Here is a 25249-nt window from a genome sequence, read left to right as displayed (position 1 = left end):
CTCCCCACCCATACCGGGCCCTGGTTTATAGGTGCAAAGTTTATTCAAAAATGGGGTCCTGGTGTAAAATGCATTGGAATATCCAGTAAACGGACAATTCTCGAACATTGAGACTTCGAGGGGTATTTCTCTTTAGTTATGAGAGAGGGGATTCCTGGAATCACATCCTTCCTTCTACAGTTACGCCCAGAGGAAGAGTTGTATGTGAGGTTACAGTGAGATGGGAAACAAACCTACAACATTACAAGCTGAATGTGGAGCAATTGTGTTTCTTACCACGTATGAGGGAGTATGCATCTGCACATGGCATGACCTTTAAAACAGCATATACATTGTATAGAATTGATATACTTTAGAGTTACATGCATGAAGTACTACATGGGCTAACATATGGTAACATGTATGAAGCACTACATGGATGATATATTGTATGGCGGTGTATACAGTGTAATCAAGAGCATGTTGTTTTGGGTCTAAGTTGATGGAATTGTTCAACTGTTCCATATCAGACTTTACCAAACTTGGTAACAGATTAATATAAATAATTAGCAAAGGAGGTGCAGTGTGTTACAACATTACCCACCATGTGGTTTTTCATCGTCTCATTGATGAAATCAATTCCTTCAGGGAGTGGAATCTGTACTCCTTTCAGAGTCCGCTCTAAACAGAGAAAGAATAAAAGGGACTGATCTAGGTGTTAGAGGGTGAGTTTATAACTTTAACACTATTTACATGCTCCTTCTGTTATGTACGGAACACAACATGCCATCTGTTCTGATGGATTGGAATCAAATCTTGGCTTTCAAATGTGGAATTCATAATTACCTGTAGACAAAAGGTTAGTAGGGATATGAGGAAAGGGCAGGGGAACTTAGTTAAGTTGTTTTCCCAGAGAGGTGGCCCAGACATAATGGGCCAAATGGTCTGCTTCCATGTTGTAACATTTTATGATTCTACTCTATAGAGTGCAATGTTAAAATGGCAATGTTACTCTAGGCTCTTTTAAAATGCCCCAGCATCCCTAGGAGGAGTCCCTCAGAGTGGAAAGCAAACAGATAGGCCTGAATTCAGCTGAATTAACTGGATGGAGCATCAAATAGCACGAATGGGCCTCCTCCTGGGTTCCTGCCCTCTGTGATTTTACATTGGGGCAGGCGAAGCCTCAGGGAGGCAGCCAGCCCTTGCCTTCAATTGAGACACTTAAGGGCCATTTCCCATCCAGCCTCAATTTTCAGCCTGGTGGAAAATTTTCCCAGGTGTAGGAAAGCCTGATAATGATGAGACTTAGGCGGAGGGTGTGCCTCCAGAAATCCCCTTCTAACTTTGGGCACCCTCTCTGCTGGACCACTTTCACCCCCCACCCTGATCTCTCCTCAATCCCCACTATCCACCCTCCTCCCTCCCAGGCCTTCCCTACCCTCCCCGCCCCGAGACCCTGAACATTTCCCTTTCCGTGCACTCCCAGATCGTAGACTCTGTGGCCTCCATAAACATCCACTTCTGTTCATAATAGAAGCAGCTCTCTAAGGCAGAGCATCCTCCTGAGTGAGGAGGTGGAAGTCCCACCTGTAGCCAATTAATGTATATTGGAGAGTGAAATGGCCACAGGGCAAGCAGTGTCGGGAGATGTACTCCCTGCCCACTCTTTGGATGGCGGATGGGATACCCCATCATCGGAAATTTCCTGACCACAGAGATTTTCTATTTATGATTACTGTTGAGCCCCTGCAACATGTATATACGCAGATGATTATTGGACCAGTTCAATGTTGAAATCACTTCTGAAGACCCTGTTGTTGCATATTCTACTGTCCAGGTCATGGATTAACAATGTTGAGACAGTCAAGCAATTGGACGATTAGCTGCTCTTAGGGAATTGTACCTGGCTATCAGGAGCCGATGAAACAGTATAGGTTACCATGTCACACAGCAGTGAAGGGAAACCTATCTGGTTATCCACTTTCACAGGAAGCTCACTGCCAATCAGTACTTCTCCAGGTTATTGTCTGGACATCGTACACGTGTAACATGCACGGAAAGATGCTGAAAAAGGGATCAGCTATCTGTCTGGGTCCAAGACTACTACCTCTTCCGCATAGCCGGTAATGGACCTTCATTTCATCATCTAACTTGTCCAACTGATAGAGCTGTCAAGTGTGTAAGGTAGCAACAAATAGCTTTAGCTGAATATATTTCAGTTAACCCCAGCACCCTGACTGCTAACCTGCACCGTGACGAGTGTGTAAACATGATGCCTAACACAGAGTGCAACACTTACCATTGATAATTGGCATGACAGTGAATTGCAGAAGAGTCTTCACTGGAGTTTGAAGAGGGATGAGCTGAAAGAATAGAGGAAATTGTCAGATCAGACCTGGCATAACATCAGAAGTCTAGGTAAAGCACTACTATCATCTGCTGCTCTGTATTGTGATATCCAAGGAATCAGTTCTCAAGGTTGTCAACTGATTTTTAACAACAGAAAAGCACGTCTCGGAGCCATGGACCAATGCTGTCATTTCCTGTCTTGAGCCTGCTTTTGACCTATTTGAGCCTTTCCTCTGAAATATAGTGACTGGCAGAGCAAAACTCCTCTCACCCCGATTCTCACCTCAAAAGCCGGTCTCTCCTCAGGTTTTCCCAGCAAGAGAATTTTTTTTCATCTGACCTTGTATCAGCAACACAGGTTGGGGTACAGGCACAAAAGGAACCACAGTGATTGGGAGCTGGGGCTGAAGATAGCTTGATGGATTTGAAAGCAAGGCTTTAACATAAGTATAATGTAAAATATTAATGTGCCTTTATTTACAGGGTAATAACAACAGACCCACTAACATGGGTAGAATATCTTTATTGTAGAAACATAGAAACTAGGTACAGGTGTAGGCCATTCGGCCCTTCGAGCATGCACCACCATTCAATATGATCATGGCTGATCATGCAAATTCAGTATCCTGCTTTCTCTCTATACCCCTTGATCCATTTAGCCGCAAGGGCCATGTCCAGCCCCCTCTTGAATATACCCAACGAACTGGCCCCAGCTTTCTGTGGTCGAGAATTCCAGTTCACAACTCCCTGAGAGAAGAAGTTCTTCCTCATTTTGGTCCTGAATAGCTTAGCCATTATTCTTAGGTTGTGACCTCTAGTTCTGGACATCCCCAACATCGGGAACATTCTTCCCGCATCTAGCCTGTCCAGTCCCATCAGGATTTTATATGTTTCCATGAGATCCCCTCTCATTCTTCTGAACTCCAGTGAGTACAAGCCCAGTTGATGCAGTCTTCCTTCATACGTCAGTCCTGCCATCCCAGGAATTAGTCTGCTGAACCTTTGCTGGACACCTTCAATAGCAAGAATGTCCTTCCTCAAACTAGGAGACCAAAACTGCACCAAGACCCTGTATAACTGCAACAAGACATCCCTACTCCTATACTCAAATCCCTCACTATGAAGCTTTCCACACTGCCTGCTGTACATGCAGCTGGGCAGTCATGTTTACAGCAGCAACCAATAGAGCTTGGTTCTAGGTTTAGCTATGGGGTCTACTTTTGGGTCTTTAGACCTACTGTTCTCAAACTGGCTCAACGTGATGTTTTAAGGTAATTATTTCCTGGATTTTCTCTTTGTTCTCTGGCTCCCTCTACCTCACATATGTATAGCTGCATTGGTATATCTGTAATTCCAGGTGATGGCCCCAGACAACCACAGCATAGAACATAGAATCTATAATCACTTCCATATTTACCTACCACTGTCAGTCATGGGTCAAGTAGGTAGTTTTCTTGCTTTTGAGTCAGAAGGTTTGAGAGACTTGAACCCAAAATCTAGGCTAACACTTCAGTGCAGTACTACAGTCTGATGTGCCACCTTTTGGTTGAGAAGTTAAACATTGGCCCCTTCTACCAGTTCAAGTGACATAAAAGCTCCCATGTCATTATTTTGAAGGGGAACAGGGTATCTCTTGTTCATTACTTATCCCTCAACTAATGTCATCAGTAGAGATTATCTGGGAATGATCACATTGCTGTTTTTGGGAGCTCGTCATTTGCAAAATTAATTGTAGCATTTCCCTACATACAACAGCCACAAATCTTCAAAGTTACTTCATTAGCTGTGAAGTGCTTGAGATGTTTGGAGGTGAAAGACGCTATAAAAATGTGCATCTTTATTTTCTTTCATTCTTTACACTTCCAACCAGTGTTATCCATTTTAACAATGGACACAACATGACAGATATAGATGAGCTAATTCTAGTGCTGAGGCAGAAGTTTCATTTGCTGAATGATAACCTGGAGATAGATTTCCTTCTCTTCTGGCCTGTCACATGGGGCTTGAAGGTCTCATCATCTCCTGTGGTACAAACACTGTTTGTAAAACAATGGAGAAGAGGTCAAAGAGGAAATTGTTACAGCGAATACCTGGACTTTCCCAGCTCCATAGCTCTATATCTTCATCGAGGTCGGGAGAATCACGTAGCTTTACAGTGCAGGAACTTTGCGGTGGTCTAAAACCTGACAATTTGGTCCATTAAGGTATTCTCTAATGTAAGTGAAAATGTTCTGCAACAACATTAGATTTTACTCTTGTGGATGTGATGGTCAAAATGATCCTGAGAAACATATTTATATAATGTATAGAGATTGTCAGACTGTTATTTCCATTGATTTCAATGGATTGACAATCAAGGGGATTCTGCAATTGGTGGCACAATGGTTAGCACTGCTGGCTCACAGCACCAGGGACCCAGGTTCGATTCCAGCCTTGGGTGACCATCTGTGTGGAGTTTGCACATTCTCCCCATGTCTGGGTGCGTTTCTTCTGGGTGCTCCGGTTCACTCCCACAGTCCAAAGAAGTGCAAGTTAGGTGGATTGGCCAGATTAAATTGACCCTTAGTAATAATAATAATCTTTATTAGTGTCACAAGTAGGCTTACATTAACACTGCAATGAAGTTACGGTGAAAATCCCCTTGTCGCCACATTCCGGCGCCTGTTCGTGTACACCGAGGGAGAATTCAGCTTGTCCAATTCACCTAACAAGCACGTCTTTCGGGACTTGTGGGAGGAAAACAGAGCACTCAGAGGAAACCCACGCAGGTACGGGGGGAACGTGCAGATTCCGCACAGACAGTGACCCAAGCCGGGAATCAAACCCGGGTCCTGGTGCTATGAAGCAATAGTGCTAACCACTGTGCTACCGCGCCGCCCTCAGTCCAAAGATGTGCAGGCTAGGTGGGGTTAAGAGGATAGGGCAGGGTAGTGGGCCTCGCTAGGGTGCTCTTTCAGAGGGTTTGTACAGGCTCAATGGGTCAAATGGCCTCCTTCTGCACTGCAGGGATTTGATGGATGAACCACTAATTGTTGATAAAGGTTTCTGTCTATATTTACTTACCGCCAATGACTCCAAAGTGGACTTTGACGAGTACATCCTGAATCTGTGCAGAAAGAAAATCAGAAAAAGTATTTCTTTCAATAAATCTGCCTGCAATAGCTCTGAGCAGAGTCTGCTTTGAGACTCCTGCCTCTCAGTCTGAAACGCCACTGCTCCCTAAGAGCTGGTGCTTCCTGAGCAACTAAGTTTCAATCTGTTTGATGTGTGAAATCACAAATCCCAATGAATAAAGAGCAATTCGCTAACGTGTTTTCACATAATGAATGCATTCATCTCCAGATTTCATCATCATCGCCATTGGTTGTCCCTTGATTCAAGAATGATATCTACTCTGGGTTATGGGTTTCTGCCATGGGTCTTCATGTGACTGAACAGATTGATTCTCAAACAGCAGTGCCGGGATTTTCCGAGCCTGGGCCGAGTCGGAGAACCGGCGGTGATGCAGGAAATTCCCGCCAACCCACTCGGACGCCGGGACACGGTTTTCCGGTGACCTGAGAATCGTTGCCAATCGCGGTCGCGCTATCGACGCAGCACTGGTCGGGGGTAGCTGAAAGAGGCCCCCACGTCAATTCTCCGCGGTCGGTGGGCGTCCACGATCTGGAGGGGGCCCACCTTCCTCCGGGCGGGCCCGCTGTAGGGCTCCGCCATGTTGCACGACGCCGGCTCGAAGGGTCGGGGGCAGCTGAAAGAGGCCCCCATGTCAATTCTCCGCTGTCGACCGGCCGAACTCCCGCCGAGTTCCGTCGGCGTGGTTCCAACCTGGTACCACCCAGTGGGAGCTCGGACCCGCGGCCACAGTGGCCGTCCTGGTGGGGGGGGGGGATCAGACTCTGGGGGGGGCCTCCACGGCGTCCAGGCCCTCAATCGGGGGCTACCGATCGGTGGGCGCCCACGATCTGGAGGGGGCCTACCTTCTTCCGGGCGGGCCCGCTGTAGGGCTCCGCCAGGTTGCGCGACGCGGGCTCGAAGATGGCCGTCGCGCACATGCGCCGCCGCGGAGACAGCTGTCGCGCGCATGCGCGGACCTGCGCCGGCAGTGCAGGGCCACCTTTCAGCACCGGAACAGCACGCAGCACTCCGGCGCCATGCTGGTCCCCTAAGGGCCGCTGAATCGCTGGGCCAGGAGGCCACTGACGCCAGCATGCACCACTCCGGTGTTTACGCCGGCGTCAACACTTGGCCGGGATTTCGGAGAATCCCGGCCCAGATCTCTGGACACATGGAGCAGGATGTTCCCACAAGGTAGTGGGATCCAGACTGCTTTGTGGTATGTTGTCTCCCTGGTGTCAGGATTAAAGATGTCACTGAGTAACTGCAGGATAATCTTCTCGGGGAAGGTGAACAACCATGGGTCCTGGTCCATGTTGGTATCAATGACATAGGTAGAAAGAGGGATATGGCCCTGAGAGCAGATTTTAGAAAGCTAGAAAAGAGGTCAAAAAGAAGGACTTCAAAGGCAGCAACCACAGGATTACTTCGAATGCCGCGTGCTAGTGAGTACAGAAATAGGAGGACACAGCAAATGAACGCATAGCTAGAGAGATGGTGCAGGGGGGAGGGCTTTAGATTTCTGAGGCATTGGCATCAGTTCTGGGGCAGGTTGGACCTGTACAAGGAGATGAATTACACCTTAGCAGGACTGGGACAAATATCTTTGCAGGGGGGTTAGCTGGTGCTGTTGGGCAGAGGATGGACCCCTGAGAGGGGAATCAGAGAGGCGAGAAACAAAGTTGATTAAGGTAGGAAGAAAGTGATAAGCAAAATTGGAAAGCAATGGAAATAAAGGCCAATATCAAACAGTGTGAAATATTTAAAAATGTTAAAAAGGCAAAAATAAAAACACTCTTGAATGCAAACAGCATTCACAAAAAGGTACATGAATTAACTGCACCAATGGAAGTAAGTTGGTAGGATCTAATTGCCATTACTGGGACGTGGTTACAGGGTGACCAAGGGTGGAAATATAATGTTCAAGGGGATTCAACATTTAGAAAGGACAGGAAAAAGGGAATAGGAGGTGAGGTAGTGCTGTTAATAAAGAATGAAATCAGTACATTAATGAGAAAGGATATTAGATTGGAAGATCAAGATGTAGAATTAGATTGAGTGCAGCTAAGAAAGAGCAAGGGCAGCAAACAGTGGTGGATGTTGTATATTGGCCACCAAACTGTAGCGGTCATGTAGGGCATGGTATCAATCAGGAAAGTAGAGGTGCATGCAACAAGGGAAAGGGGAACCCAATCTACATATAAACAGCTTAAACCAAATTAGCACTAATGCTGTGAAGGCCCATTTCCTGAAATGTTTACATAATAGTTTCCTGGAGCAGTATATTGAGGAACCAACTAGAGAACAGGCTATTTTAGATCGATAAATGTGCAATGAGAAAGGGCTAATTAATAATCTTGCTGTAAAGAAGCTTTTAGGAATGAGTGACCATAATATGATAGAACGTGATGTAGTTTACAAAGGTTTGAAATCTAAACAAAAGGAAACTACAAAAATGTAACGGGTAAATTGATTGTGGTAGATTGGTAAACTTCATTAAAAAGGTATGTCAGTAGACGGACAATGGTTAGCATTCAAAGAATTAATCCAAAATCCTGGAACTCCCTCCCTAACAGCACTGTGGGTGCACTTATACCTCAAGGAAGCAGCTCACCACCATCTTCTCAGTTAGGCAATTAGGGATGGGCAATAAACGCTGGCCTAACCAGCAAAGTCGACATCCATCAAAAAATTTTTTTTTTTTTTTTTAATGGGCCAAGGTCATCCGGCTGTTCACAGTGGTGGGATCTTCTGCTCCCGCTGGCGGCGCATCCCTGCTGTGGGGTTCTCGCGAACATGGAGAGGATTTAATGGGAAATCCCATTGACAGTGACGGGACCAGAAGATCCAGCTTCTGGCCAACAGCAGGCCACCTCCGAGAAACACACCATGGGGTGGCCAGAGAATCTGACCCATGGTTTACAACAAATATACATTCTTTTCAAGCACAAAAACGTAACAGGAAAAGTGGTTTATCCATGGGTAACAAGGGAAGTTAAAGATTGTACTGCATCAAAAGAAGAGGTTTATAGAGTTCGTAAAAAATATTAGTAAGTCTGGGATGTTATGTTATTATAATCATGATACAGACCGAGTGAGAATTTGGTAATTTGGTACAGTGAGGTAACCAGGAAAGGTAAGTGGTAAATCTAATTTTGCTGTTTTTCAGTTAAAAGTGCAGTGTAGATTAGTGTCTGATTGGCTGAAGCTGCCCCCACCCTAATTGCTGAGAGGCAGTTATCTGGCAGTTACCTGAGGCCTGTTAAGGGGCACAAAGGTACACATTGTATTCTTCTCTTTGAAGTTTTAGTGTGAGTCATCCTAAAGTCTGTATGAAAGACAGACAGAAAGCGCACATTAGTAAGCATTGCGCAGGTCAAGGACACACAGCCTGAGTGAGAGAGATACAGACCGAGTGAGAATTTGGTAATTTGGTGCAGTGAGGTAACCAGGAAAGGTAAGTGGTTAATCTAATTTTGCTGTTTTTCAGTTAAAAGTGCAGTGTAGATTAGTGTCTGATTGGCTGAAGCTGCCCCCACCCTAATTGCTGAGAGGCAGTTATCTGGCAGTCACCTGAGGCCTGTTAAGGGGCACAAAGGTACACATTGTATTCTTCTCTTTGAAGTTTTAGTGTGAGTCATCCTAAAGTCTGTATAAAAGACAGACAGAAAGCGCACATTAGTAAGCATTGCGCAGGTCAAGGAGACACAGCCTGAGTGAGAGAGAGAGATACAGACCGAGTGAGAATTTGGTAATTTGGTGCAGTGAGGTAATTTGGTGGAGTGGGAGGTGATTTTTCCCTACTGTTTTGTTCTCTCTCTTTCTTCGGGCCTAATTTCGGGAGCCGTTCGGAGGAGAAGGAGCAGTCTCTGTGAGTATAAAAACCTAACGGTAACTTCCTGTTTTCCAGTTTTTTCCCCCAAAAGTGACGTCAGAGGGAAGCTGTGATCTGAGTGGTTGATAGCAAATCTGCCCCAAATTTAAAAAAAAAACACAGCTAAACTCATAAACTTATATTAAACTAATTAATTAATTAGTGATGGCTGGTCAGGTGATGTGCTTGAGCTGCTTGATGTGGGAGCTGGCAGATCCCATTGCGAGCTGCAGCGACCACATCTGCAGTAAGTATTGGCTGCTCGAAGAGCTCCGGCTCAGAGTTGATGAGCTGGAGTCTGAGCTTCAAACACTGAGGCACATCTGGGAGGGGGAGACTTACCTGGACACTGTGTTTCAGGAGGCAGTCACACCTGTCAGAGTAAGTAGTTTAAATCCTGCCAGTGGCCAGGGACAGCAGGGTGTGACTGCAAGTCAGGCAGGTAAAGGGAACCAGCAGTCAGGAACTCAGGAGCCTCAGCCCTCGACTCTGTCCAACAGGTATGAGGCACTTGCTCCCTGTGTGGATGGCGAACAGGGCTGCAGGAAGGATGAGTCAGCTGACCAAGGCACCATGGTTCAGCAGGCCATTCAAGGGGAGGGAGTAAATAGGCAAGTTGTAGTTGTAGGGGATTCTATTATCAGGGGGATAGATAGTATCCTTTGTGAGCAGGATAAAGAGTCCCGCATGGTATGTTGCCTGCCCGGTGCTAGGGTGCGGGACATCTCTGACCGGCTTGAAAGGATACTGGAGAGGGAGGGGGAGGATCCAGTTGTTGTGGTCCATGTCGGTACCAACAACATAGGCAAGTCTAGGAAAGAGGACCTGTTTAGAGATTATAAAGAGCTAGGATTCAAATTAAAAAACAGGTCCTCAAGGGTCATAATCTCCGGATTACTGCCCGAGCCACGTGCAAATTGGCATAGGGAGGCAACAATAAGGGAAGTTAACACGTGGCTGAAAGAGTGGCGTGGGAAAGAGGGGTTCCTTTTCATGGGACACTGGCATCAGTTTTGGGACAGGGGGGACCTATACCGTTGGGATGGTCTCCACCTGAACCGAGCTGGGACCAGTGTTCTGGCGAAAAGAATAAATAGGGTGGTCAATAGGACTTTAAACTAAAGATTGGGGGGGGAAGGGAAAGTCAGGGAACTAAGAGGTGAAGTAATCAGTGGGAAGCGTAGCTGCTTAGGAATACAAAAAAGCACGAAAAGACAAAACTCAGGAGAGGTTACGATAGCCCCCATCCCACAAAATATGACCGTGTATGGAAAGGCTCAGTAAACCAAGGTCCACCACACTAAGAAAACAAAAAGGGACGGTCAATAGAGAATTATAGGTGCTATATTTAAATGCGCGCAGTGTACGGAACAAGGTAGATGAGCTTGTGGCCCAGATTGTGACTGGCAGGTATGATGTGGTAGGCATCACAGAGACATGGTTGCAGGGGGTTCAGGACTGGCATTTAAACATCCAGGGATTCACAACCTATCGAAAAGACAGGGAGGTGGGCAGAGGGGGTGGGGTTGCCTTGTTAATTAGGAATGAAATTAAATCAATAGCACTAATGACATAGGGTCAGATGATGTGGAGTCTGTGTGGGTAGAGTTGAGGAACCACAAAGGCAAAAAAAACATAATGGGAGTTATGTACAGGCCTCCTAACAGTGGTCAGGACCAGGGGCACAAAATGCACCACGAAATAGAAAGTGCATGTCAGAAAGGCAAGGTCACAGTGATCATGGGGGACTTCAATCATGCTGCCAGTGGACCCAAGGAAAGGGAATTCATTGAATGTTTACAGGAGGGCTTTTTGGAACAGCTTGTGATGGAGCCCACGAGGGAACAGGCCATTCTGGACTTAGTGTTATGTAATGAGCCAGACTTGATTAAAGATCTTAAAGTAAGGGAGCACTTAGGAGGCAGTGATCATAATATGGTAGAATTCAATCTCCAATTTGAAAGAAAGAAGGTAGAATCAGATGTAAAGGTGTTACAGTTAAATAAAGGTAACTACAGGGGCATGAGGGAGGAACTGACGAAAATCGACTGGGAGCAGAGCCTAGTGGGAAAGACAGTGGAACAGCAATGGCAGGAGTTTCTGGGAGTAATTGAGGACACAGTACAGAGGTTCATCCCAAAGAAAAGAAAGGTTATCAGAGGGGGGATTAGGCAGCCATGGCTGACAAAGGAAGTTAGGGAATGCATCAAAGCATTCTGGGGCCCGGGGGCAGCACGGTAGCATTGTGGATAGCACAAATGCTTCACAGCTCCAGGGTCCCAGGTTTGATTCCGGCTTGGGTCACTGTCTGTGCGGAGTCTGCACATCCTCCCCGTGTGTGCGTGGGTTTCCTCCGGGTGCTCCGGTTTCCTCCCACAGTCCAAAGATGTGCGGGTTAGGTGGATTGGCTATGCTAAAGTGCCCATAGTGTCCAAAATTGCCCTTAGTGTAGGGTGGGATTACTGGGTTATGGGGATAGGGTGGAGGTGTGGACCTTGGGTAGGGTGCTCTTTCCAAGAGCCGGTGCAGACTCGATGGGCCGAATGGCCTCCTTCTGCACTGTAAATTCTATGATAAAAGAGAAAGCCTATAATGTGGCAAAGAGTAGTGGGAAGTCAAAAGATTGGGAAGGCTACAAAAACAAACAGAGGATAACAAAGAGAAAAATAAGGAGAGAGAGGATCAAATATGAAGGTAGGCTAGCCAGTAACATTAGGAATGATAGTAAAAGTTTCTTTAAATACATTAAAAACAAACGGAAGACTAAAGTTGACATTGGGCCGCTCCAAAATGACGCTGGTAATTTTGTGATGGGAGACAAGGAAATAGCTGAGGAACTAAATAAGTACTTTGCGTCAGTCTTCACAGTAGAAGGCATGAGTAATATCCCAACAATTCCGGAGAGTCAGGGGGCAGAGTTGAATATGGTAGCCATCACAAAGGAGAAAATGCTAGAGAAACTAAGAGGTCTAAAAATTGATAAATCTCCGGGCCCAGATGGACTACATCCTAGAGTTCTAAAGGAGATAGCTGAAGAAATAGTGGAGGCGTTAGTTATGATCTTTCAAAAGTCACTGGAGTCAGGGAAAGTCCCAGAGGATTGGAAAATCGCTGTTGTAACCCGCCTGTTCAAGAAGGGAACAAGGAAAAAGATGGAAAATTATAGGCCAATTAGCCTAACCTCGGTTGTTGGCAAGATTCTAGAATCCATTGTTAAGGATGAGATTTCTAAATTCTTGGAAGTGCAGGGTCAGATTAGGACAAGTCAGCATGGATTTAGTAAGGGGAGGTCGTGCCTGACAAACCTGTTAGAGTTCTTTGAAGAGATAACAAATAGGTTAGACCAAGGAGAGCCAATGGATGTTATCTATCTTGACTTCCAAAAGGCCTTTGATAAGGTGCCTCACGGGAGACCGCTGAGTAACATAAGGGCCCATGGTATTCGAGGCAAGGTACTAACATGGATTGACGATTGGCTGTCAGGCAGAAAGTTGGGATAAAAGGTTCTTTTTCGGAATGGCAACCGGTGACGAGTGGTGTCCCGCAGGGTTCAGTGTTGGGGCCACAGCTGTTCTCTTTATATATTAACGATCTAGATGACGGGACTGGGGACATTCTGGCTAAGTTTGCCGATGATACAAAGATAGGTGGAGGGGCAGGTAGTATGGAGGAGGTGGGGAGGCTGCAGAAAGATTTAGACAGTTTAGGAGAGTGGTCCAAGAAATGGCTGATGAAATTCAACGTGGGCAAGTGCGAGGTCTTGCACTTTGGAAAAAAGAATAGTGGCATGGACTATTTTCTAAACGGTGACAAAATTCATAATGCTGAAGTGCAAAGGGACTTGGGAGTCCTAGTCCAGGATTCTCGAAAGGTAAACTTGCAGGTTGAGTCCGTAATTAAGAAAGCAAATGCAATGTTGTCATTCATCTCAAGAGGCTTGGAATATAAAAGCAGGGATGTACTTCTGAAGCTTTATAAAGCATTAGTTAGGCCCCATTTAGAATACTGTGAGCAATTTTGGGCCCCACACCTCAGGAAGGACATACTGGCACTGGAGCGGGTCCAGCGGAGATTCACACGGATGATCCCAGGAATGGTAGGCCTAACATACGATGAACGTCAGAGGATCCTGGGATTATATTCATTGGAGTTTAGGAGGTTGAGGGAAGATCTAATAGAAACTTACAAGATAATGAATGGCTTAGATAGGGTGGATGTAGGGAAGTTGTTTCCATTAGCAGGGGAGACTAGGACCCGGGGGCACAGCCTTAGAATAAAAGGGAGTCACTTTAGAACGGAGATGAGGAGAAATTTCTTCAGCCAGAGAGTGGTGAGTCTATGGAATTCATTGCCACAGAGGGCGGTGGAGGCCGGGACGTTGAGTGTCTTTAAGACAGAAGTTGATAAATTCTTGATTTCTCAAGGAATTAAGGGCTATGGAGAGTAAAGGTAAATGGAGTTGAAATCAGCCATGATTGAATGGTGGAGTGGACTCGATGGGCTGAATGGCCTTACTTCCGCTCCTATGTCTTATGGTCTTATGCTATAACTTGGCTTTATGTACTGTACAAAGCACAAATCACTCATTAGGGATTGGGTAAATGTGTGTTCATTTAGCGGCCTGGTAGCACAGTGGTTAGCACAGTTGCTTCACAGCTCCAGGGTCCCAGGTTCGATTCCTGGCTTGGGTCACTGTCTGTGCGGAGTCTGCATGTTCTCCCTGTGTGTGCGTGGGTTTCCTCCGGGTGCTCCGGTTTCCTCCCATAGTCCAAATTTGTGCAGGTTAGGTGGATTGGCTATGCTAAATTTCCCTTAGTGTCCAAAATCGGTTAGGTGGGGTTACTGGGTTACGGGATAGGGTGGAGGTGTGGGCTTAAGTGGGGTTCTCTTTCCAAGAGCCGGTGCAGACTCGATGAGCCGAATGGCCTCCTTCTGCACTGTAAATTCTATGATTCTATGATCAGTTTTCACATGTACGCTCATGACACCCAACGTTACCCCAGAATACTGAGGGAGGCAAGGGACGAAATTGCTGGGGCCTTGACTGACATCTTTGTATCCTCATAAAAGCAAATTACTGCGGATGCTGGAATCCGAAACCAAAGAGAAAATGCTGGAAAGTCTCAGCAGGTCTGGCAGCATCTGTAGGGAGAGAAAAGAGCTAACGTATCGAGTCCAGATGACCCTTTGTCAAAGCATCTGGACTCAAAATGTTAGCTCTTTTCTCTCCCTACAGATGCTGCCAGACCTGCTGAGATTTTCCAGCATTTTCTCTTTAACTTTGTATCCTCATTGGCTGTGGGTGAGATCCCAGAGGACTGGAGAATAGTTAATGTGGTACCGCTGTTTAACAAAACGTAGCAGGGATAATCCTGGAAACTATAGGCCGGTGAGCCACACGTCGGTAGTAGGTAAATTATTGAAGAAAATTCTCGGGACAGGATTTATACCCATTTGGGAAAAAATGGACTCATTAGTGATAGACAGCATAGTTTTGTGCAGGGGAGGTCGTGCCTCACTAACTTGATCGTGTTTTTTGAGGAGGTGACAAAGATGATTGATGAGGGGAAGACGGTGGATGTTGTTTACATGGACGTCAGTAAAGCCTTTGACGAGGTGCCTCATGGAAGACTATACAGAAGGTGAAGTCACACGGGACCAGAGGTGAGGTGGTAAGATGGATACAGAACTGGTTCGGTCACAGAGGCAAAGGGTAGCAGTAGAAGGGTGTTTTTCTGAATGGAAGGTTGTTGACTGGAGGTGTTCCACAGGGATCTGTCCTGGGGCTTCTGTTGTTTGTCGTGTACATAAACTATTTGGAGGAAAATGTAGCTGGTCTGATTTGTAAGTCCGTGGATAACACCAAGGTTGGTGGAGTGGCAGATAGCGTTGAGGATTGTCAGAGGATACAGCAGGACAGAGATAGGTTTGAGACTTGGGCAGTGAAATAGCAAATGGAGTTTAATCGAGACAAATGTAAGGTAATGCATTTTGGTAGGTCTAATATAGAGGGGAAATATACTGTAAATGGCAAAACTCTTGGGAATATAGAAAGGCAGAGAATTCTGGGAATACAGATTCACAGGTCTTTAAAGGTGGCAGCACAAGTGGGCAAGGTAGTCAAAAAAGCATACGGAATGCTTGCCTTCAGTGGACGGGGCATCGAGTATAAAAACTGGCAAGTCATGCTACAGTTGTATCGAACCTTGGGAAGGCCGCACTTGGAATATTGCTCACAATTCTGGTCGCCACGCTACCAGAAGGATGTGAAGGCTTTGGAGAGGGTGCAGAGGAGGTTCACTAGGATGTTGCCTGGTCTGCAGGGTGTTAGCTACATGGAGAGCCTGAATAGACTTGGACTGTTTTCATTAGACCTTCGGAGGATGACGGGTGACCTGTGTTATGGGCGAGGCGTTTTCAGAACCCCAAAATCATGGAGTTCAACCAACCTCCCCTTTAATGTATTGCTGTTTTTCCGAGCACACGGCTTGTTCCCGAGGTGTGGGATTACAATTATGGACACGTGGGTTTTTAAACACAAAACAATGTTTATTGCATGAACTCAACTTAACCTTTTAAATAAACATTGGATCTCTTAACACCCCTTACTTCATAGATAACCCCGAAAATAATACAACACTAAATAATCCCTCAATGTTCCTTCAAACTTCCAAAAGACTTCACCTTTAACAACAGACACAAGGTTACATTCAATATACTTATAGTCTCAACAGACCAGTTCTGTGTTTTCTTATTGCAGCTTTTTGCAAAACACCTCTCAGCATCCTCATCTTATGCAGCTCTCAGCAAACCAGCCAGGCACTTTTCAGCTGCTCTCCTCAAACCAGCCAGGCACCTTTCATCTGCTCTCCTCAAACCAGCCAGGCACTTTTCAGCTGCTCTCCTCAAACCAGCCAGGCACCTTTCATCTGCTCTCCTCAAACTAAAAACTGCAAAATGGCTGAACTAAAACCCAGCTCCACCCACACTCTGACATCACTGCATTTCTTAAAGGTACATTGCTTAAACATCCATTTCTTAAAGGTATTCTCACATGACACCCGGTAGAGGTCTACAAGATTATGATGGGCATGGTAGAGTGGATGGGCAGGCACTCTTTCCCAGGTTGGAGGGGTCAGTCACCAGAAGGCATAGGTTTAAGGTCTGTGGGGCAAAGTTTAGAGGAGATGTATGAGGCAGGTTTTTTTACACAGAGGGTGGTGAGTGCCTGGAACGCATTGCCAGGGCAGGTTGTGGAAGCAGATACATTAACGGCATTCAAAAGGCAACTCGACAAATACATGGATAGGATGTGTCTAGAGGGATACGGCACAAGAAAGTGTTGAGGGTTTTGGTCAAGGTTGGTATCATGACTGGTACAGGCTTGGAGGGCCAAAGGGCCTGTTCCTGTGTTGTATTGTTCTTTGTTCTCACATTCAACCCTCTGTAATCTTGAGGGGCGGGATTCTCCGACCCCCCGCCAGGTCGGAGAATCACCGGCGGTTGGCGTGAATCCCACCCCCGCCGTCCTCCAAATTCTCCGGCCCCCCAAAAATCGGCCCGGCGTGAGTCACGCCGCCCACCCCAGAGAATGGCGGGGTCCAGCGCAACTCAATGGGCCCCGGGGCTGCCCGAATTCTCCAGCCCGCGATGGACCGAAGTCCCGCCCGTTTTTTGCCAGTCCCGCCGGCGTAAATTGGAGAAGGCGCTTACCGGCAGGACCTGGCGGCGCGGGCGACCTCCGGGGTTCTTGGGGGGGGCGCGAGGGGATCTAGCCCCGGGAGGTGCCACTACGGTGGCCTGGCCCGCGATCGGGCCTGTGCCATGGGGGCATTCTATTCCTCCGCACCGGAGGCTGTACCGGTCCGCCATTCCCGGTGCGGAAACAAAGTCCTCTGCGCACGCGCGGGGATGACGCCAGCACACGATGGCGCTCCCGCGCATGCGCCAACTCGCGCTGGCCAGCGGAGGCCCTTCGGCGCCGATTGACGTTGTGACAACCCTCTTTCCCGCCGGCCGGTGGGGCACAGACCACTCCAGGGCGGGCCTAGTCCCTGAAGGTGCGGAGGATTCCGTCCCGTCTTGCCGGAGTTGCCTTCCCCGCCGATTATGGAAGAATCCTGCCCAAGGTTATCAAAATCTCTGCTGCCCATGTCTTAACTCGCACCTAATCCCATTCCCGAATCATCCCCACGCTCGCTGACCTACAAATCCCTTCATGGCCTCAACCTCTTCCTATCTCTGTAATCTCCAGGGCAGCACGGTGGCACAGTGGTTAGCACCGCTGCCTCACGGCACCGAGCACCCAGGTTCGATCCCGACCCCGGGTCACTGTCCCTGAGGAGTTTGCAAATTCTCCCTGTGCCTGTGTGGGTCTCACCCCCACAACCCAAAGATGTGCAGGGTAGATGGATTGGTCACACTAAATTGCTCCTTCATCGGAATTTCTTTTTAAACACTCTGTAATATTCTCCAGCCCCATAACCCTCCGAGGTATCTGAGCTCCTCTAATTCTGGCCTCTTGCAATCCGATCATAATTACTCCCCCACTGCTGGCCATGCTTTCAGTTTCCTCAGCCTCAAGCTCTGGAATTTCCTCCATACATCTCTCTGCCTCGCCTTCCTCCTTTAAGACCCACCTTAACATCTGCCTCTTTGACCAAACCTTTGCACGCCTGGGGCGTCATTCTCCGACCCCCCGCCGGGTCGGAGAATGGCCGTTGGCCGCCGTGAATCCCGCCCCCGCCCCCGCCGAAGTCTCCGAAGGGAGAAAAGTCGGCGGGGCGTTAATGGCGCCGCTGCCGCGGAGAATGTCACGGGTCTGCGCAAGGCAGCCGATTTTCGGCCTGCCGATATTCTCCCTTCCGGATGGGCCGAAGTCCCGTCGACGTGATGACCGTTCACGTCGACGTGAATCATACCTCCTTTTCATCGGCGTGACCCGGTGCTCCAGGTTCACGCCGACCAGCGAGGAGGTGAGTGACGGCCTGGGGGGTTGGCTCTGGGCAGGAAATGGCGTGGCCGCAGACTGATTGCCTGAGGAGAGGTGTGTCTCGGCGTGTGTGTGTGTGTGTGTGCGGCGGGGGGGGGGGGGGGGGGGGGTGGTTAGAGTAGGCTGGGCTCCGGGGGAGTGCCGGGAGGGGGTCCGTGCTGGGGTGGAGGTTGGGGGGGGGGTCCGTGCCGGGGTGGAGGTTGGGGGTTGGGGGGGGTCCGTGCTGGGGTGGAGGTTGGGGAGGGGGTCCGTGCTGGGGTGGAGGTTGGGGGGGGGTCCGTGCCGGGGTGGAGGTTGGGGGTTGGGGGGGGGGGTCCGTGCTGGGGTGGAGGTTGGGGAGGGGGTCCGTGCTGGGGTGGAGGTTGGGGGGGGTCCGTGCCGGGGTGGAGGTTGGGGGTTGGGGGGGGGGTCCGTGCTGGGGTGGAGGTTGGGGGTTGGAGGGGGTCCGTGCTGGGGTGGAGGTTGGGGAGGGGGTCCGTGCTGGGGTGGAGGTTGGGGGGGGTCCGTGCTGGGGTGGAGGTTGGGGAGGGGGTCCGTGCCGGGGTGGAGGTTGGGGGGGGGTCCGTGCCGGGGTGGAGGTTGGGGGTTGGGGGGGGTCCGTGCTGGGGTAGAGGTTGGGGAGGGGGTCCGTGCCGGGGTGGGTGATAGGAGGGCAAATGAGTTGGTCCACCTGGCCAGGTGCCAGCCTCCAACAGTTGGACCCATGCGGTCCATGCCACCTGGCTGGGGGGAGGAGGGGATATGGGCAATGATGACATGTCGTCGTTCCCCTCCCCCCCACCAGGCCGTCATGTTTTCAGACCATCCAGCGATGTTGGCCGCCGTGGTGGCAGCCGCTCATGTCTATGTTGCCCTGGATGAGGAGGAGGAGGAGGAGGAGGAGCGTGCCAGAGAGGCGGCGCAGGCTGCCGCAGAGGGGCAGGCGGCAGCCGCCCAGGCTGGAGGGACACCTGACCGACAGGACGAGGAGGGGGAGGAGGACGTCGCGGCCCCACGGCAACGGAGGCACCCGAGGGCGCCCCGTGTGTACCGGCCCCGGCAGTCATACCAGGACCTCACGGACCGGGAATGCAGGAGGAGACTCCGGATGAGCCGGGAAACCGTGGCACACATCTGCCACCTGCTGGCACACCTGTCACCGCGTGGCACTGGCGGGGGACACCCTCTCCCCGTGTCCGTCAAGGTTACGGTGGCCCTGAACCTTTATGCAACGGGGTAATTCCAGGCACCGAGTGGGGACCTGTCCAGCATATCGCAGACATCGGTGCATCGGTGCATCCGGGCAGTGACAGATGCCCTTTATGCCATGGCGCACCGCTACATCCGCTTCCCCGTGGACCGGGCCAGCCAAGATGCCCGGGCCATGGGTTTCTCTGCCGTTGCCGGGTTCCCCATGGTCCAGGGCGCGATCGATGGGATGCACGTCGCCGTGCGGCCACCTGCAGAGAACAGGGCCGTGTTCACTAATAGGAAGGGGACCTATTCAATGAACGTACAGGTGGTCTGCGACCACCGCATGATGATCCTGCACGTCTGCGCCCGTCACCCAGGCAGTGTACACGACTCATTCGTGTTGTCGCGGTCATCCATCCCCGGCATGTACGAGGGACGCCATCCCCGGCTGAGGGGCTGGTTGCTGGGCGACAGGGGCTACCCATTGCGATCGTGGCTGATGACGCCTATACGGAGGCCACGCAATGAGGCGGAGAACCGCTACAATGATGCCCATGTAGCGACAAGGGGAGTGATCGAGAGGTGCTTTGGCGTGCTGAAGATGCGTTTCAGGTGCCTGGACCTCTCTGGGGGCGCCCTCCAGTATCGGTCAGATAGGGTCGGCCGCATCATTGTGGTGTGCTGCGTCCTGCACAACATAGCCCAGCAGAGGGGCGATGTGCCGCAGGCAGAGGAGGGCGGAGTGGAGGAGCAGCAGGAAGAGGCCCAGTCCTCCCCGGATGGGGGCAATGGTCAGGGCAGACGGGGTAGACACAGGCGGGTGGCTGTCCATGGCCCAGCGGGCACGGGATAGACTGATAGACGCCCGCTTCACTGACTAGATGGGCGTGGGAATCGGGTAGTATGGCCACAGACCGCACACCATGACAACAGCCGACCACCCACACCCCCCACCCATCCACCCACCCAGCACCCTCACCTCCCCCCCTCCCCAACCCCACACACCCCACCCGCATGCACAACACCCCCCCCCCCAATTGCCGATCCACCGGCGGCACAACGGGCCGGGCTCACCCAGTTGCGGGTGGACGCGTGTCTATCGCAGGCCATGGAGGATGATGACAACCCGCCTCCGATGAGCTCCTGGCTCTACATCGTTGGACTATGTCTGACCCATGGCCACAGTACCACCATCCACCCGGACCATCCCTGCATGCGGCTGTGACACTGCAGCGCACGGTCCCGTCCTCTGCCCGGGGGATGTTGATGGCGGCCCAGGGGGAAGGGGGCAGACTCACCTGGGGCTGAGGTAAGACCACCCGTCACACACACACTTGCGCTCAACGTACATGACACGCCCGCACACTTTGGACAGAGCACAAAGGCAGCTTCGGTAGGTGTAACATTGACTTTAATAACCAAAGAAGTTCATGCACGTGCCCTAGCCCCTAAAACTCATCTGTGCCCTGCACCCGTGCCAACTTACTCAGTGTCTAATTGTTTGGCCTTACGGGCCCTTTGACTACGTCTACGTGGTTCCCCAGACGGTACAGCAGAACTGGAGGTGGACTCCTGTGATTCCTGCCCTCTGACACTGGATCCCTTTGGCGGCCGTTTCCTGGGGCGTCCTAGCCTAGATGGGCCAGGCTGCGGCCCGGGCGACTGGGATGGCGAGCTGCCAGCCTGTCCTGCCCGTTGCCCACCCGATGCACCTGGGACGGAAGGGAGGGGGAGTCCGAGGTGTCGCGGTGTACCGGGACCTCCCCTACAGAGGGAGCCGGGACGGACCACACCACCTCCTCCTCCCTCGGGGTGCCCGATGGCCCCCAGGCCTCTACATGGGTGGGGGATGCGAACGGACTGGCCATCCGACGCGCCCCCGACATCTGGCGCTGCCAGTCCTGGAGGCCCGTGCTGGTATCGACAGGGGTCTGCAGGTTTGCAGCCATGGAGCCCAGGGGGTTGTCGAACCCTGTCTGTGACAGTGCGACGCCGGCTCGCACATGGCCACTGGCGCCGATGCCCTCAGCGATGGCCTGCAGAGACTGGGCCATGGCCTGCAGAGACTGGGCCATGGCCTGCAGAGACTGGGCCATGGCCTGCAGAGACTGGGCCATGGCCTGCAGAGACTGGGCCATGGCCTGCAGAGACTGGGCCATGGCCTGCAGAGACTGGGTCATGGCCTGCAGAGACTGGGTCATGGCCTGCAGAGACTGGGCCATGGCCTGCTGAGACTGGGCCATGGCCTGCTGAGACTGGGCCATGGCCTGCTGAGACTGGGCTATGGCGTTGAGCGCCTCTGCCATCTGGCGCTGGCACTGGCTCATGGCCTCCTGTGAGAGGGCAGCCATTTCCTGGGCCACAGACGCCGCCTGCACGGAAGGCCCCAGGCCTCGCAAACCGTTCCCCATGTCTGACACCGTCGCACCCATTGCCTCCACCGCGGACGGCACCCGTGCGGTGTCAGCCTGGGTGGCACGCATGACCGGGACCACTCCCAGCTCCTGGACGCGGGTGGACTCCTCCACCTGCGACCGCAGCCGCCGCAAGCCACCCGTCACCCTATTCGCTCGTCTCCGTGTCGGTGGTTGCATCGGATCTATGTGTGGGTGTGGTAACTGCAGGAACCCGGGATCCATCTGGGCGGCAGATGTTCGCTTGGCCTGGGCTGCCCTCTGACCGTCCGGTCCCTCTGCTGCTCCTACCTCCACCTGCTGTACCGGGACGGCTGTGTTGTGCGCACCAGTGAGTGTACCAGACGCCTCATCACTAAAGTGCCCAACCGTGGTGAGTGTTTCTGCGATGGTGGAGGGTGTTGGTGACAGCAGTGGCGTTGTGTCGTGCTCTTCGTCCCACTCTGACTCCATGGCACTTTGGGATGGGGGTTCGTCTCCACCCATCCACTCTGAGTCACTGTCCGGTATTTCGTCTTCCCGGGTAGGGGTGTCCTGGGTAGTGCTGTCCCGGGTAGTGCTGTCCCGGGTAGTGCTGTCCCGGGTAGTGCTGTCCCGGGTAGGGGTGTCCCGGGTAGGGGTGTCCCGGGTAGGGGTGTCCTGGGTAGTGGTGTCCCGGGTAGGGGTGTCCTGGATAGTGGTGTTCTGGGTAGTGGTGTTCTGGGTAGTGGTGTCCTGGCTCGGATGTGACGGGGGCCTGTGGCTGCCCCCCTCATCGCTGGGTGGTCGCTCCCGCACGTGACGGGGGTGTCGTCTCCCTGTTGCTCCAGGTCTCTCCGTGTCCCGTGGTGTGTGAGGGGCATCCTGCGGGCGTCGCATGCTGGAGGGTCCGGGTCTCTCCATCTCCCGTGGTGTGCGAGGGGCATCCTGCGGGCGTCGCATGCTGGAGGGTCCGGGTCTCTCCGTCTCCCGTGGTCTCCGAGGGGCATCCTGCGGGCGGTGTGCATCTGCGGGGATGGGTGCCTGGACGTTTGGTCCTGCGATACACAATGAAGCATGCATGGTTAGACATCAGGCAGTGATCAGGTGATACGGGGGAGGGGGATATAGGGGAGGGGGGATATGGGGACGGGCTGTTGGTGGCTCACTTGCTCGTGGGGCCCCGACCTCTGCATCAGCAACCTCCCGGTCCTCAGGTCCGCCAGCCAGTTCCAGGGCCCTTTCCTCGTGTACGGTCAGTGGCCTCTCATCAGCGGGCCCTCCTCCAGTCCTCACATGCTCCCTATTGTTGTGTGCGCGCTTCTCCTGTGGGGGGGGGGGGGGGGGGCGGGCGGTGGCAGGGGTAAAAGGCAACAGTGTTAGGCAGGTATATGAATGCACGCCATCGGTTGCGCGTGCATTGCAGAGGTTAAGGTTAGGGCTGGATTCACTTGGGGATATGGGGGATATGGGGGAGGGGGGGGATATGGGGGAGGGGGGGGATATGGGGGAGGGGGGATATGGGGGAGGGGGATATGGGGGAGGGGGGGGACATGGGGGAGGGGGGGACATGGGGGAGGGGGGATATGGGGGAGGGGGGATATGGGGGAGGGGGGATATGGGGAGGGGGAGATATGGGGATATGGGGGAGGGGGGGATATGGGGGAGGGGGGGATATGGGGGAGGGGGGGATATGGGGGAGGGGGGGATATGGGGGAGGGGGGGGATATGGGGGAGGGGGGGGATATGGGGGAGGGGGGATATGGGGGAGGGGGGGATATGGGGGAGGGGGGGATATGGGGAGGGGGGGATATGGGGAGGGGGGGATATGGGGGAGGGGGGATATGGGGGAGGGGGGGATATGGGGGAGGGGGGGATATGGGGGAGGGGGGGATATGGGGGAGGGGGGGATATGGGGGAGGGGGGATATGGGGGAGGGGGGGATATGGGGGAGGGGGGGATATGGGGGAGGGGGGGATATGGGGGAGGGGGGATATGGGGGAGGGGGGATATGGGGGAGGGGGGATATGGGGGAGGGGGGGATATGGGGGAGGGGGGGATATGGGGGAGGGGGGATATGGGGGAGGGGGGATATGGGGGAGGGGGGATATGGGGGAGGGGGGATATGGGGGAGGGGGGATATGGGGGAGGGGGGGATATGGGGGAGGGGGGGATATGGGGGAGGGGGGATATGGGGGAGGGGGGATATGGGGGAGGGGGGATATGGGGGAGGGGGGATATGGGGGAGGGGGGATATGGGGGAGGGGGGGATATGGGGGAGGGGGGGATATGGGGGAGGGGGGGATATGGGGGAGGGGGGATATGGGGGATATGGGGGAGGGGGGTATGTGGGAGGGGGGATATGGGGGAGGGGGGATATGGGGGATATGGGGGAGGGGGGATATGGGGGAGGGGGGGATATGGGGGATATGGGAGAGGGGGGATATGGGGGAGGGGAAGATATGGGGGATAGGGGATATGGGGGAGGGGGGGATATGGGGGAGGGGGGATATGGGGAGGGGGGATATAGGGGATATGGGGAGGCTCACCCTGCCTGCTCTGACGAGGTCGTTCACCTTCTTGTGGCACTGGGTGCCTGTCCGTGGTGTTAGGGCCACAGCGGTGACGGCCTCTGCCACTTCCCTCCACAGACGCCGGCTGTGGCGTGGGGCAACTCTGCGGCCGTGCCCGGGTTACAGGGCGTCCCTCCTCTGCTCCACCGCGTCCAGGAGCGCCTCCACATCGCGTGACTCGAACCTCGGGGCTGAGCGACGGCTAGCCATCCAGTCGGGTGTTTCGGTCGGGTGTTGCGGTCGGGTGGGGGGGAGCTGCGCGGCCTTATGAGCCGTCACGCCGTGCAGCGCGTATGACGCTGCACGGCGTGAACCATTGCGCAAGCGCGGATCCCGTCACATCGCTGCTAGCCCATTTTGGGCCGGAGACTATCGGCCCATTTTTATGACGTGACGCAAGTGGGATTTGCGCCGTTTTTTGCGCCGATCGGCGGACTTTCCGCCGATAACGGAAAATTTCGCCCCTGACCTCATTGGCGGGATTCTACGACCCCCCGCCGGGTCGGAGAATCGCCGGAGGCTGGCGTGAATCCCGCCCCCGCCAGTTGCCGAATTCGCCGGCACAGATATTTGGCGGGGGTGGGAATCGCACCGCGCCGGTTGGCGGGCACCCCCCGGCGACCCTCCGGCCTGCGCTGGGCCGAAGTCCCGCTGCTGGAATGCCTGTCCCGCCGGCGAGAATCAAACCACCTCTCTTACCGGCGGGACAAGGCGGCGCGGGTGGGCTCCGGGGTCCTGGGCGGGGGGTGCGGGGCGATCTGGCCCCGGGGGGTGCCCCCACGGTGGCCTGGCCCGCGATCGGGGCCCACTGATCCGCGGGCGG

The 25249-nt window shown here is 52.5% G+C and overlaps 1 protein-coding gene across 4 annotated transcripts in view; it reads right to left on the bottom strand.

Annotated features, from left to right (window-relative positions):
* The window catches only part of pltp (phospholipid transfer protein), a 200640-nt gene that overhangs the window by 4794 nt on the left and 170597 nt on the right, over positions 1–25249 (bottom strand). For all 4 annotated transcript variants that reach the window (XM_072514495.1, XM_072514497.1, XM_072514496.1 and 1 more), the window contains exons 13-15: positions 5392–5434; positions 2279–2342; positions 584–660 (exon numbers count right to left, since the gene is read on the bottom strand). In XM_072514495.1, coding sequence (XP_072370596.1) covers positions 584–660; positions 2279–2342; positions 5392–5434 — 184 coding nt within the window. The remainder of the gene's footprint in view (positions 1–583; positions 661–2278; positions 2343–5391; positions 5435–25249) is intronic.

Source organism: Scyliorhinus torazame, chromosome 8 (assembly GCF_047496885.1).
Source record: "Scyliorhinus torazame isolate Kashiwa2021f chromosome 8, sScyTor2.1, whole genome shotgun sequence".
NCBI lineage: Eukaryota > Metazoa > Chordata > Chondrichthyes > Carcharhiniformes > Scyliorhinidae > Scyliorhinus > Scyliorhinus torazame.
Note: the sequence above shows the minus strand (reverse complement) of the source record. Positions and strands in the feature narration are given on the sequence as shown.